This window comes from Myxine glutinosa, chromosome 14 (assembly GCF_964187855.1).
Source record: "Myxine glutinosa chromosome 14, kmMyxGlut1.1, whole genome shotgun sequence".
NCBI lineage: Eukaryota > Metazoa > Chordata > Myxini > Myxiniformes > Myxinidae > Myxine > Myxine glutinosa.
This window is the reverse complement of record NC_136274.1, coordinates 7,356,824-7,369,107: the sequence shown is the minus strand read 5'-3', so window position 1 is coordinate 7,369,107 and position 12,284 is coordinate 7,356,824. Positions and strand designations below refer to the sequence as shown.

Below are 12,284 nucleotides of genomic sequence, written 5' to 3'. Positions count from 1 at the left end.
ACATGGCAGTAGCGCAGGTCGTCGTTGGTGAGGCGCCGAAGCTGAAACTGGGCTTCGGCTTGAACGAACCAGACCTCGGCCTGGGCCTCCCAAAATTCGGGAAGTTTAATCGCCATTGCCATGGCGTCGTGTTCGGAAGGATCGCTACGGCAGATCCAACGTCGAGGGTCACCAGTAAAGCGCGGCGTTACGCGCGCTGCTTGTGAGCAAGGAGGAAGCGGACAAGCGGTAACATATAAACGTCTTTATTGTAAGACTACACTGTAACACTCAAATGCTCCGGGCTGGTCGCCCGGTGTATATCATGAGGCCACGCCTACCCCTCGGGCGTGGCCACCGCCCACTTGGTGCGTGGAATGATGTCACCACGCCAGTGGGCTTTTGTGTCCGCCACAGTACCATCATAGGAATTGTGTGGTTTATGATGCGCAAGTGAGAGTTTCCTTGTACTTGCGTTAAGTGTTATTATTGTGTGAGTTTGAATGCAATAATTGGTTTTGTATCAATTATTGCTTGGTGTGTTTCTACCATTGGTCATTGGGACACACATAACAGCACATCTTTCTGCCGTGACTCCTTTAGAGGCTCGGGGGTACACCGTGGCCGGGGTTTGGGGAGGAGCACGTAACACAAGTATGAATAAAATCGGTGTATACATCTCCGACATATGGTTGCGGACACACATGAACTGACGGACGGATGAGACCAAATCCATAAGCCCCGATTTGGTATAAGTCCAACAGGGGCTGATAATGATCAAGTTTTATTAATGGATTGGTATAAGAAGGTAAATAGGAGTGAATGGGTGAAGGGTGAGAGGGTGAGGCTAACATAGTAGTGAGATTTTGATTTACCTTAAAGTCCATGCCTTCGCTGCAGTTGGTGACCACACATAGTAGACCCAAAGCCTTGGCAAGGTCTTTCACCGTCTCCGTCTTCCCAGTCCCAGCAGGGCCTGAAGGAGCACCTCCTAAGTGCATTGAAAGTGCCTGCAGGAAGACATGGCCTGTCCTTACCTGCGATCACGCATAACCAGCTCAATCATCCCAGGTGCTGATTAAAGGCACAAGGATTGTGAGAACCAATCTGTACATTAATGTATCGTGGGGGTAGGAGGTGTCTTGTGTCAACGTTGACAACCATTCAAACATTTCACTTGATATACGTCCGCCTCACTTCACCGACCCACGATTTCATCCTAATGAAAAATCTTGTGGTCACCATGTAGGTGATCACAAAATCTTGTGGTCGCCATGTTGGTGTTAGCAAAATCTTGTGGTCGCCATGTTGGTGATCGCAAAATCTTGTGGTCGCCATGTTGGTGCTCGCAAAATCTTGTGGTCGCCATGTTGGTGCTCGCCGCTATGCAAAGCCAAAGACGCCTCGGAGGCCGGATCTGTCATATTCACAATTAAATCACCAATGCACTCCCATACATTTTCCCTTCATTTTTAACAGGATATTGAGCCGATAGTCGTTACAGTTTTGCGAAGCTCAGCCTCAGTGATCGAGACAGTGGTCTGTTAACTTATACACCGCCCAAGTGACCATGTCGCATTCTCTCAAGCAGATAATAAACCTGTGTCGTTTGAAATTTGTCCGAGGTCATTATTTAATTACTTTTAACGATGTGTACAGATAATTGGTGTTGAGGTGTTTCTGGTCACATACCCTTTCCGCGTATCTCGTGGGATTGCGAGTTGGACAGGTGGCCGTGAGGGGTTGGGGAGGTTGTTTGAAGGCTTGGATTGGGGAGAGATTGATGCCTTCAGGCTGATAAGGGGAAGGTGAGGACTTGGTTTTGGGAGGTGGAGGTTGTGAGGAGGATGTGAGGTGGACGCCTGGCCCCGACGTAGGAGCAGGGGGGGAATTGTTTAAGAAGTTCATCCAGAATTGAACTATTCTTATAAAATGATGGATCATCAAGATGTTTGTGTTATGTGTAATAGGTGAGGGCGAGACTACCGGAAGTAAGCGGTAACACATGCAATTTTGTGGTTTGTTTTCAACGTATCCAATCACATGACTGTTGTCGCGAAGGGTGCACTAACCGGAAGTTACGTAGTTCCGCCTTCCGCGGGCGGCTATACAAACATTTCGTATTATTTTTCATAAAACTTTATAGCCGGCGAAGCCGGTGTTGTGAATTAACGCGTACATATTATGTTGAAAAGCCAGATTTTGCTGGATCCCTTGAGAATTTCGAAGCTTTGACGCACCAAATCGCTCAATGGAGGCCGCCATCTTGCGGATGCGGAAGTATGCATAACAAATTTTTAAAAGTTCATCAGGAGTTTTTCACCCATCTTTTTTTGATTCACAATCTTATGCACCTCTAATTTGTAATTAAAATACTTTAAGACCAACCTCGGCCCGCACGGGCCTGGTTATCTTAAACGAAAATCGTCACCAAACACCGGAACCAATGAGATTCGAGCATTTGAAAAAATATTTCAAAAAAGCTTATTACCGGTAACGCATTTCGGAGGCTGAAAACGGCGTCAAATATTCTAAAATTGACGAAGAATTATTTTTTAGAAATCTCGCGGCCGTCGCGGATAGTTTTTCACGGCTGGAAATATCCGAAGTTGAGACGGAATTCACCGAATTAATCAAGAAGGAAATTTTATAAATTTTAATCTCATCCAGAATGCAAATGGTGTCGTTTTGAACTAGGTACGGTACCTACTACACCTACCTACTACACCTACCTACTACCAACTACCTAACCTACTGATGCCATAGTGATGGGTAAAATAGTGGCAAGAGGCTTTGGCTTCGCCGGCTCATTGCGGCTTTGCAGTCGGTACTAGTATTGTTAGAAAGAGAATTACTTCCAGCTTGTCGGAAAGTTAAAAATTTAAAGATCAGACAATAATTAAGCGAGTTTTGATCAAATAACCTGCACCGTTTCCATAATTTCCGGCTGCAACACGTGCCCTTTTGTGGTTTGTTTTCAACGTATCCAATCACGTGACTGTTGTCGCGAAGGGTGCACTAACCGGAAGTGACGTAGTTCCGCGGGCGCCTATAATGTGACAGCGAATAATAGCAGCATAAATATGATGCCTCGGGAAATCCCTCGTTTTGCAGTTACATTTATGAAAATGAAACAAAAGTGAGGTACCAATGCCACACAAGGGACACGCGTGATCACAAACCCCTCTCCGGCCACGGTGTCAAGGTAAAAGTGAACCGCGTGATCAAGAACCTTCTCGGGTCACGGTTTCTCAGCGGCAGATTCGCTGCGTGGGCACAGGAGGCACCTGGCGTCCATTGACCAACCTCAACAGGTGATTATCCACTGGAACTCTGAATTGAATAAATATTTAAACTGACATTTAGTGTTCATTTCATCTTTGTTTTGGCATATACTGCACGAGTGGGGTGGTCATTAGTGATTAAATAAAACATTTAAATATAAACGTCCTAGTTTCTTTATGTATATCTAATATATATGGTGACTGGGGTTGGGGATTTGGGGGAGTGATGTGGAAGCCAGGGGGTCACAAAATTATGTTTTACCGCGAAACACCTTCAGTACACCACTGGTGAGCACATCGATAAAGTTTGTAATGCAACATTCGTAGATCAGTAGTAGAACATCTATGTATATTTATTTTAAAAACTAGCTGAATGCACACGGCGTTGCCCGGGTTCTTTTTGAAAGAATTTAATCTTCTGTACTAACAAAGGAATAAAACGTGGCCCTGCGAAGCAGCGAAGTTTGACTATCCGGCCGCGGCCGCATTTCGTTCATTTACGACTATAATTCAGCTTTTACTCACGGCAGTAGAAGATTGACTGCTATAATTCAGCTTTTACTCATGGCTGTAGAAGATTGACGACTATAATTCAGGTTTTACTCACGGCCGTAGAAGATTGACTGCTATAATTCAGCTTTTACTCGTGGCCGTAGAAGATTGACTACTATAATTCAGCTTTTACTCACAGCCGTAGAAGATTGACTGCTATATTTCAGCTTTTACTCACAGCCGTAGAAGATTGACTGCTATAATTCAGGTTTTACTCACAGCCGTAGAAGATTGACTGCTATATTTCAGCTTTTACTCACAGCCGTAGAAGATTGACGACTATAATTCAGGTTTTACTCACAGCCGTAGAAGATTGACTGCTATATTTCAGGTTTTACTCACAGCCGTAGAAGATTGACTGCTATAATTCAGGTTTTACTCACGGCCGTAGAAGATTGACTACTATAATTCAGGTTTTACTCACGGCCGTAGAAGATTGACTGCTATAATTCAGCTTTTACTCACGGCCGTAGAAGATTGACTACTATAATTCAGGTTTTACTCATGGCCGTAGAAGATTGACTGCTATAATTCAGCTTTTACTCACGGCAGTAGAAGATTGACGACTATAATTCAGGTTTTACTCACGGCCATAGAAGATTGACTGCTATAATTCAGCTTTTACTCACGGCCATAGAAGATTGACTGCTATATTTCAGCTTTTACTCACGGCCATAGAAGATTGACTGCTATATTTCAGCTTTTACTCACGGCTGTAGAAGATTGACGACTATAATTCAGGTTTTACTCACGGCCATAGAAGATTGACTGCTATAATTCAGCTTTTACTCACGGCCATAGAAGATTGACTGCTATATTTCAGCTTTTACTCACGGCCATAGAAGATTGACTGCTATATTTCAGCTTTTACTCACGGCTGTAGAAGATTGACGACTATAATTCAGGTTTTACTCACGGCCATAGAAGATTGACGACTATAATTCAGGTTTTACTCACGGCCATAGAAGATTGACTGCTATAATTCAGCTTTTACTCACGGCAGTAGAAGATTGACGACTATAATTCAGGTTTTACTCACGGCCATAGAAGATTGACTGCTATAATTCAGCTTTTACTCACGGCCATAGAAGATTGACTGCTATATTTCAGCTTTTACTCACGGCCATAGAAGATTGACTGCTATATTTCAGCTTTTACTCACGGCTGTAGAAGATTGACGACTATAATTCAGGTTTTACTCACGGCCATAGAAGATTGACTGCTATAATTCAGCTTTTACTCACGGCCATAGAAGATTGACTGCTATATTTCAGCTTTTACTCACGGCCATAGAAGATTGACTGCTATATTTCAGCTTTTACTCACGGCTGTAGAAGATTGACGACTATAATTCAGGTTTTACTCACGGCCATAGAAGATTGACTGCTATAATTCAGCTTTTACTCACGGCCATAGAAGATTGACTGCTATATTTCAGCTTTTACTCACGGCTGTAGAAGATTGACGACTATAATTCAGGTTTTACTCACGGCCATAGAAGATTGACTGCTATATTTCAGCTTTTACTCACGGCTGTAGAAGATTGACGACTATAATTCAGCTTTTACTCACGGCTGTAGAAGATTGACGACTATAATTCAGCTTTTACTCACGGCAGTAGAAGATTGACGACTATAATTCAGGTTTTACTCACGGCCATAGAAGATTGACTGCTATATTTCAGCTTTTACTCACGGCTGTAGAAGATTGACGACTATAATTCAGGTTTTACTCACGGCCATAGAAGATTGACTGCTATAATTCAGCTTTTACTCACGGCCATAGAAGATTGACTGCTATATTTCAGCTTTTACTCACGGCTGTAGAAGATTGACGACTATAATTCAGGTTTTACTCACGGCCATAGAAGATTGACTGCTATATTTCAGCTTTTACTCACGGCTGTAGAAGATTGACGACTATAATTCAGGTTTTACTCACGGCCATAGAAGATTGACTGCTATATTTCAGCTTTTACTCACGGCTGTAGAAGATTGACTGCTATAATTCAGCTTTTACTCACGGCCATAGAAGATTGACTGCTATATTTCAGCTTTTACTCACGGCTGTAGAAGATTGACGACTATAATTCAGGTTTTACTCACGGCCATAGAAGATTGACTGCTATATTTCAGCTTTTACTCACGGCTGTAGAAGATTGACTGCTATAATTCAGGTTTTACTCACGGCAGTAGAAGATTGACTGCTATAATTCAGCTTTTACTCACGGCCATAGAAGATTGACTGCTATAATTCAGCTTTTATTCACGGCAGTAGAAGATTGACTACTATAATTCAGCTTTTACTCACGGCTGTAGAAGATTGACTGCTATAATTCAGCTTTTACTCACGGCCATAGAAGATTGACTGCTATAATTCAGCTTTTACTCACGGCAGTAGAAGATTGACTCCTATAATTCAGCTTTTACTCACGGCTGTAGAAGATTGACTGCTATAATTCAGGTTTTACTCACGGCAGTAGAAGATTGACTGCTATAATTCAGCTTTTACTCACGGCCATAGAAGATTGACTGCTATAATTCAGCTTTTACTCACGGCAGTAGAAGATTGACTACTATAATTCAGCTTTTACTCACGGCTGTAGAAGATTGACGACTATAATTCAGGTTTTACTCATGGCCGTAGAAGATTGACTGCTATATTTCAGCTTTTACTCACGGCTGTAGAAGATTGACGACTATAATTCAGCTTTTACTCACGGCCATAGAAGATTGACTGCTATAATTCAGCTTTTACTCACGGCTGTAGAAGATTGACGACTATAATTCAGCTTTTACTCACGGCTGTAGAAGATTGACGACTATAATTCAGGTTTTACTCATGGCCGTAGAAGATTGACTGCTATATTTCAGCTTTTACTCACGGCTGTAGAAGATTGACGACTATAATTCAGCTTTTACTCACGGCCATAGAAGATTGACTACTATAATTCAGCTTTTACTCACGGCTGTAGAAGATTGACGACTATAATTCAGCTTTTACTCACGGCCATAGAAGATTGACTACTATAATTCAGCTTTTACTCACGGCCATAGAAGATTGACGACTATAATTCAGGTTTTACTCACGGCCATAGAAGATTGACGACTATAATTCAGCTTTTACTCACGGCAGTAGAAGATTGACTACTATAATTCAGGTTTTACTCACGGCCATAGAAGATTGACGACTATAATTCAGGTTTTACTCACGGCAGTAGAAGATTGACTGCTATAATTCAGCTTTTACTCACGGCCATAGAAGATTGACTGCTATAATTCAGCTTTTACTCACGGCAGTAGAAGATTGACTACTATAATTCAGGTTTTACTCACGGCCATAGAAGATTGACGACTATAATTCAGGTTTTACTCACGGCCATAGAAGATTGACTGCTATAATTCAGCTTTTACTCACGGCAGTAGAAGATTGACGACTATAATTCAGCTTTTACTCACGGCCATAGAAGATTGACTGCTATAATTCAGCTTTTACTCACGGCAGTAGAAGATTGACTACTATAATTCAGCTTTTACTCGCGGCAGTAGAAGATTGATTACTATAATTCAGCTTTTAATCGCGGCCGTAGAAGATTGACTACTATAATTCAGCTCAGCTTTTAATTGCGAAATGGGCCCAGCCCGGCCGAGGCAGCCTCGACCAGCCTCGCCACCTAGCCTATAACCTTCCCGGGGCCCGTCCCGATATTTTTTGTATTGGAGGTTTCCTCCTATCTTTCACCGTTCAGGAGATTAGTGCGTACAGACAGACAAACAAACAAACAAAAACTTTATTTTAAACATATAGAAGAAGAGTAAAGAAACAAGTAATAAATAAAATTTTAATGCAAAAGGATGAAAGGATGTCACTCCAAAATTAGGTATTCAAGGTGGGGATGATGACAAGAAATTATAATGTGAAACCATCTCCACGTCTTTCTTTGAATAACAGTTGTTCTGAGAAAAGACACTGTGTCCGTGTGTGTGTGTGTGTGTGTGTGTGTGTGTGTGTGTGTATCCATGTGTGTGTGTGTGTGTGTGTGTGTGTGTGTGTGTGTGTGTATCCATGTGTGTATCCATGTGTGTGTGTGTGTGTGTATCCATATGTGTGTGTCTCTGTGTGTGTGTGTGTGTGTGTGTGTGTGTCTATGTGTGTGTGTGTGTGTGTGTGTATATATGTGTGTGTGTGTGTGGGGGGGGGGGGGGGGGGGTGTATATATATATTGTTACGGTTTTCGCCGCCCTTCCTACCCTTACCAAGGTGAGATGAAACCCCTTGTTCTTCTTGGGTCGGCGCAACCGAGAGACTTGAATCGCCCCTCCTGGGCAAACGCAAGGTAGGGTTTCGGGACAATTTTCGCACGTACCGAAATACCTGCGCCGCCGTGGAAGCGGGGAAGCAAGCCTCGCATGAGCCATGCGTAAATCGAGTTCACCGAGCGGATTGCGTACCACGTGGTCCGTTCAGTTACCTTGGTATCGGAACCCGATTAGAGCGGTTTTATTCGTACCACGCTTAGTCAATGATGGAAAAGACGAGACGGTCAAATAAAGGAAGAACACGATTTAATTACTATATACACAATGTACAATGATTCGGTAGAAGAAGAGACACAGGGCAGTCTTAATCAGTCTTATCTTAAACCCAGACACCAGCCCGATCACACTCGCAGAGGGGAGATGAAGGCAGGATGATGTTCACACGCTGCCTTGGGCGTCCAGGAACAGCCCCGCCCGGCGTGGCTCTCCCCGGTCCCAGCACGTCCCGCGATGAAGGCAAGCAGGTGGTGGAAGGGATCCTTGCAGCGCGTCTCTCGAACAAAGGGCAGATCAGGCAGGAGGGAAATGTACGCGTCTCTCGCCGGCTTGGCAGTTTTCCACAGCGCATTTAGTTACCAGCGCGCTATCACTCGGGAACCCAATAGAGGCTCTGCCTCAAGCTCAACCGAGCGTTTAATTGGTAAGAGCGCTTATTGCTTGGTTCATGCACGTCTACTCTCAGAACTCGTAACTTGCTCAACCCTCACAGAACTTCGAACTTGTTCAAGCGCCTCCCTCCACAGAACTGCGGTGGGGGCTTCACGCAACGGGTTATATGGCCAACCCCCTTAGCCCTCTCGAATGTACCAACCACGCCCTGTGACGCAGTGCCGCAGCCACTCCTTTCGAGCCCTGATTGGCGGCTTTCACTTACCGTCAGCTTCTCCTCCGCCCTCCTTCGGTCTTGCCTCGATTTGCCAGGCCTGCCTCGTGTTAATTTGCGCCAAAAAGCCAAAGGCGGCATAAGGAGGCATAAGGCGGCAAAAGGCAATAAAGGACCCTAACTCTCATTGTTCTACTCAACGCAAAACTAACACAGGAAAAGGACTATGCTTACACATACTAAGAAATAACTGAACTATCGCAAGGCTACATGTTGTAGTGTGACTAAACTATGAGGGGGGAAATTAACCTTTATTGTACAAACTCAAAACCGCAACAATATATGTGTGTGTCCCCCTCCCCCCCCCCCCCCAAGAATTCCCATGTTTTAAACGTTTCCCGGTGTGTACCCTGGTCTAGAATAGGTACACCGTATCCCTGCATGACGTAAGAGGCGACTAAAAGGGTTGGCGTCAGGAAGGGCATCCGACCATAAAAACATTGCCTCAAAAAGAGAACCATGACAATTACAACTACATATGGGCAGGGTACAGCCCGACATGGAGATCGGTTTCTGAGGTTTGGGACATCGAATGTAGGGACAATGACAGGGAGATCAGGAGAAGTGAGAGAAGTATTGGTCAGAAGAAGAGTGGACATATGTTGTGTGCAAGAGACGAGATGGAAGGGAAGTGGTGTGAGAATGGTGAAGGGTAGGCAGGGACAGGAATACAAGTTCGTGTGGCAAGGGTGCCCGGAGGGTGTGAATGGTGTTGGTGTCCTGTTTTCTGAGGAGTTTGTAGACAGTGTGGTGAGTGTGACTAGAGTGAGTGATAGGTTGATGATGGTGAAAATGATGATTGGAAAGCTCTTGGTGAACGTCATCTCGCGATATGCTGCGCAGGCTGGTCGGAGCGATGAAGAGAAGGACAAGTTCTGGTGTGCGATAGAGAAGCTGATGGAAAACGTGAAAGATGAGGAAGTTGTTGTGTTAGGAGGAGACCTAAATGGACATGTGGGAAGGAGTATGGACGGTTTTGAGGGAGTTCATGGGGGTTACGGATATGGTGTGAGAAATGGAGAAGGTGAAAGGATTTTGGAGTTTGCTGATGGAGCTGATTTGTTGATTTGTAATACTCAGTTCCAGAAAGAGGATAATAAGCTTGTTACATACACGACAGGTGGGTCGGCGACAACCGTTGACTACCTGATGGTGCGTAGGCGAGATAGGGGGCACCTCCGGGACACAAAGGTGATCTCGGGGGAGGAGGCTGTTTCACAGCACCACTTGGTTGTCTGCGGCATAAGGGTGAAAGGTGCGAGGAGAGCTCGGCGGGTGAAGTACCAACCGATAAAATGAAGGTGTGGAGGTTGAAAGAGGTGACAGTAAGGGAGGCATTAAAAGAGAGGCTGCGTAGGTTAGAGGCAGATGTGGTTGAGCTTGAAAGTGGTTGGATGTCAATGAAAGATAGTCTGTTGGGAGCTGTTGGTGAGGGATGTGGATGGACAAAAGGACCAGCGAGGCACTCAGAAACATGGTGGTGGGATGATGAAGTTGGAAAGAGGATTGACGAGAAGGGGAAGAAATTCAAGGAGTGGCAGAAGGCGAAGGGTACGGGAGCAGAAAAATCAGAGCATGAAAGTTATAAGGCAGCCAAGAAGGCTGCAAAGAAAGAGATAGCAAAGCGCAGGACGCATGTAGGAAAATGTTTGGAAACGCTTGGATTCGGAAGAGGATCAGAGTGTGGTATTCAGGATTGCAAATCAGATAGCGAAAGAGAGGTGTGATGTGATGGGGGTGAGTTGCTTGAAGGATGAAGTGGGACAAATCGTTGTGGACCCAGATGGAATTAAAGGAAGATGGAAAAGATATATGGAAATGCTGTTGAATACAGAGAATGAATGGGATGGTAACATAGAGAGTAACCCAGTTTTAGGACCGGCAGAGAAGATAACTGAGAAGGAAGTTGAGGAAGCGATAAAAGCAATGAAGAGTAGAAAAGCGGGAGGGCCGACGGGAGTTGTGGGAGATATGTTGAAGGCAGCAGGAAGTTGGGGGTGTGAAGAGAATGACAGAGATCTGTAATCTGGTGGTGAAAAGGCCGCATTCCAGTGGCTTGGGAATTGAGTACCCTCGTCCCTCTATACAAGGGGAAAGGTAACCATCTGGAGTGTGGCTCGTACCGAGCGATACAGTTATTGGAGCATGGAATGAAGGTATTGGAAAGGGTGTTGGAGAGGAGGATAAGGAAGAAGGTGAAGATCGACGAAATGCAGTTTGGATTTATGTCAGGAAGAGGAACGACAGACGTGCTCTTTATTGTGAGGCAGTTGCAGGAGAAGTACATGGAGAAGAGGAAGAAGTTGTTTCTTGGGTTTGTTGATCTGGAGAAAGCATTTGATAGGGTTCCACGCGAAGTATTGACATGGGCATTGAGGAAGTTAGGAGTGGAGAAATGGTTGATCAGAGTAGTGATGGCAATGTACAAAAGAGTGTGCACAGCTGTAAGGACGAAGGACGGGAACAGTGGCGAGTTTGAGGTGAAGGTGGGAGCGCATCAGAGGTCGGTTCTAAGTCCACTACTATTTGTAGCTGTGATGGAGGTGCTGGCTCAGAATGTAAAGGAGGGTTTACAGTGGGAGTTGTTGTATGCAGATGATCTGGTGTTGATTGCGAAAAGTATGGATGGACTGAAGGAAAAGATGAACAAGTGGAAGGAATGTATGGAGACAAAAGGTCTGAAGGTGAATATAGGAAAGACGAAGGTGATGGCAAGGGTTAAAGCATGTGGTGAGGTGGAAAGAACTGGGAAGTGGCCATGTGCTGGGTGCAGGAAGGGTGTCGGAGTGAACTCCATTCAATGTACAATGTGCTGTGAGTGGGTTCATCAAAAATGCAGTGGTCTGAGAGGGTCATTAACCAGTGTGGCAGCTACATTCAAATGTAAGGTGTGCACAGAGGGAGCTGCAGATGGAGGAAATGTTGAGTTGGATCTTGGAGACGGCATGAAGCTGGAAGGTGTGAAAACATTTTGCGACCTCGGAGACATGCTGAATGGAGAAGGTGGAGCAGACTCGGCAATGGTTGCTAGAGTGAGATGTGCATGGAAGACGTTTCGGGAACTGAGTGGTGTGCTGATGAGGAGGGGAGTGTCGTTGAAGCTGAAGGGAAAGGTGCATGCTGCACGTGTGAGAAGTGTTATGATTTATGGGAGCGAGACATGAGTAATGAACGTAGAGCAGCAACGAAGGCTGGAAAGGGTGGAAATGCGAAAGGTTCGGTGGATGTGCGGAGTATCGTTGAGAGAGAGGAAGACAAATGATGTAT

General features: G+C 44.7%; 1 protein-coding gene across 1 annotated transcript in view; it reads right to left on the bottom strand.

Moving 5' to 3' along the window:
• The window catches only part of DNAH10 (dynein axonemal heavy chain 10), a 313,006-nt gene that overhangs the window by 116,870 nt on the left and 183,852 nt on the right, over positions 1–12,284 (bottom strand). The window contains exon 38 of the mRNA XM_078767939.1: positions 855–989. Within this exon, the coding sequence (XP_078624065.1) occupies positions 855–989 (135 nt within the window). The remainder of the gene's footprint in view (positions 1–854; positions 990–12,284) is intronic.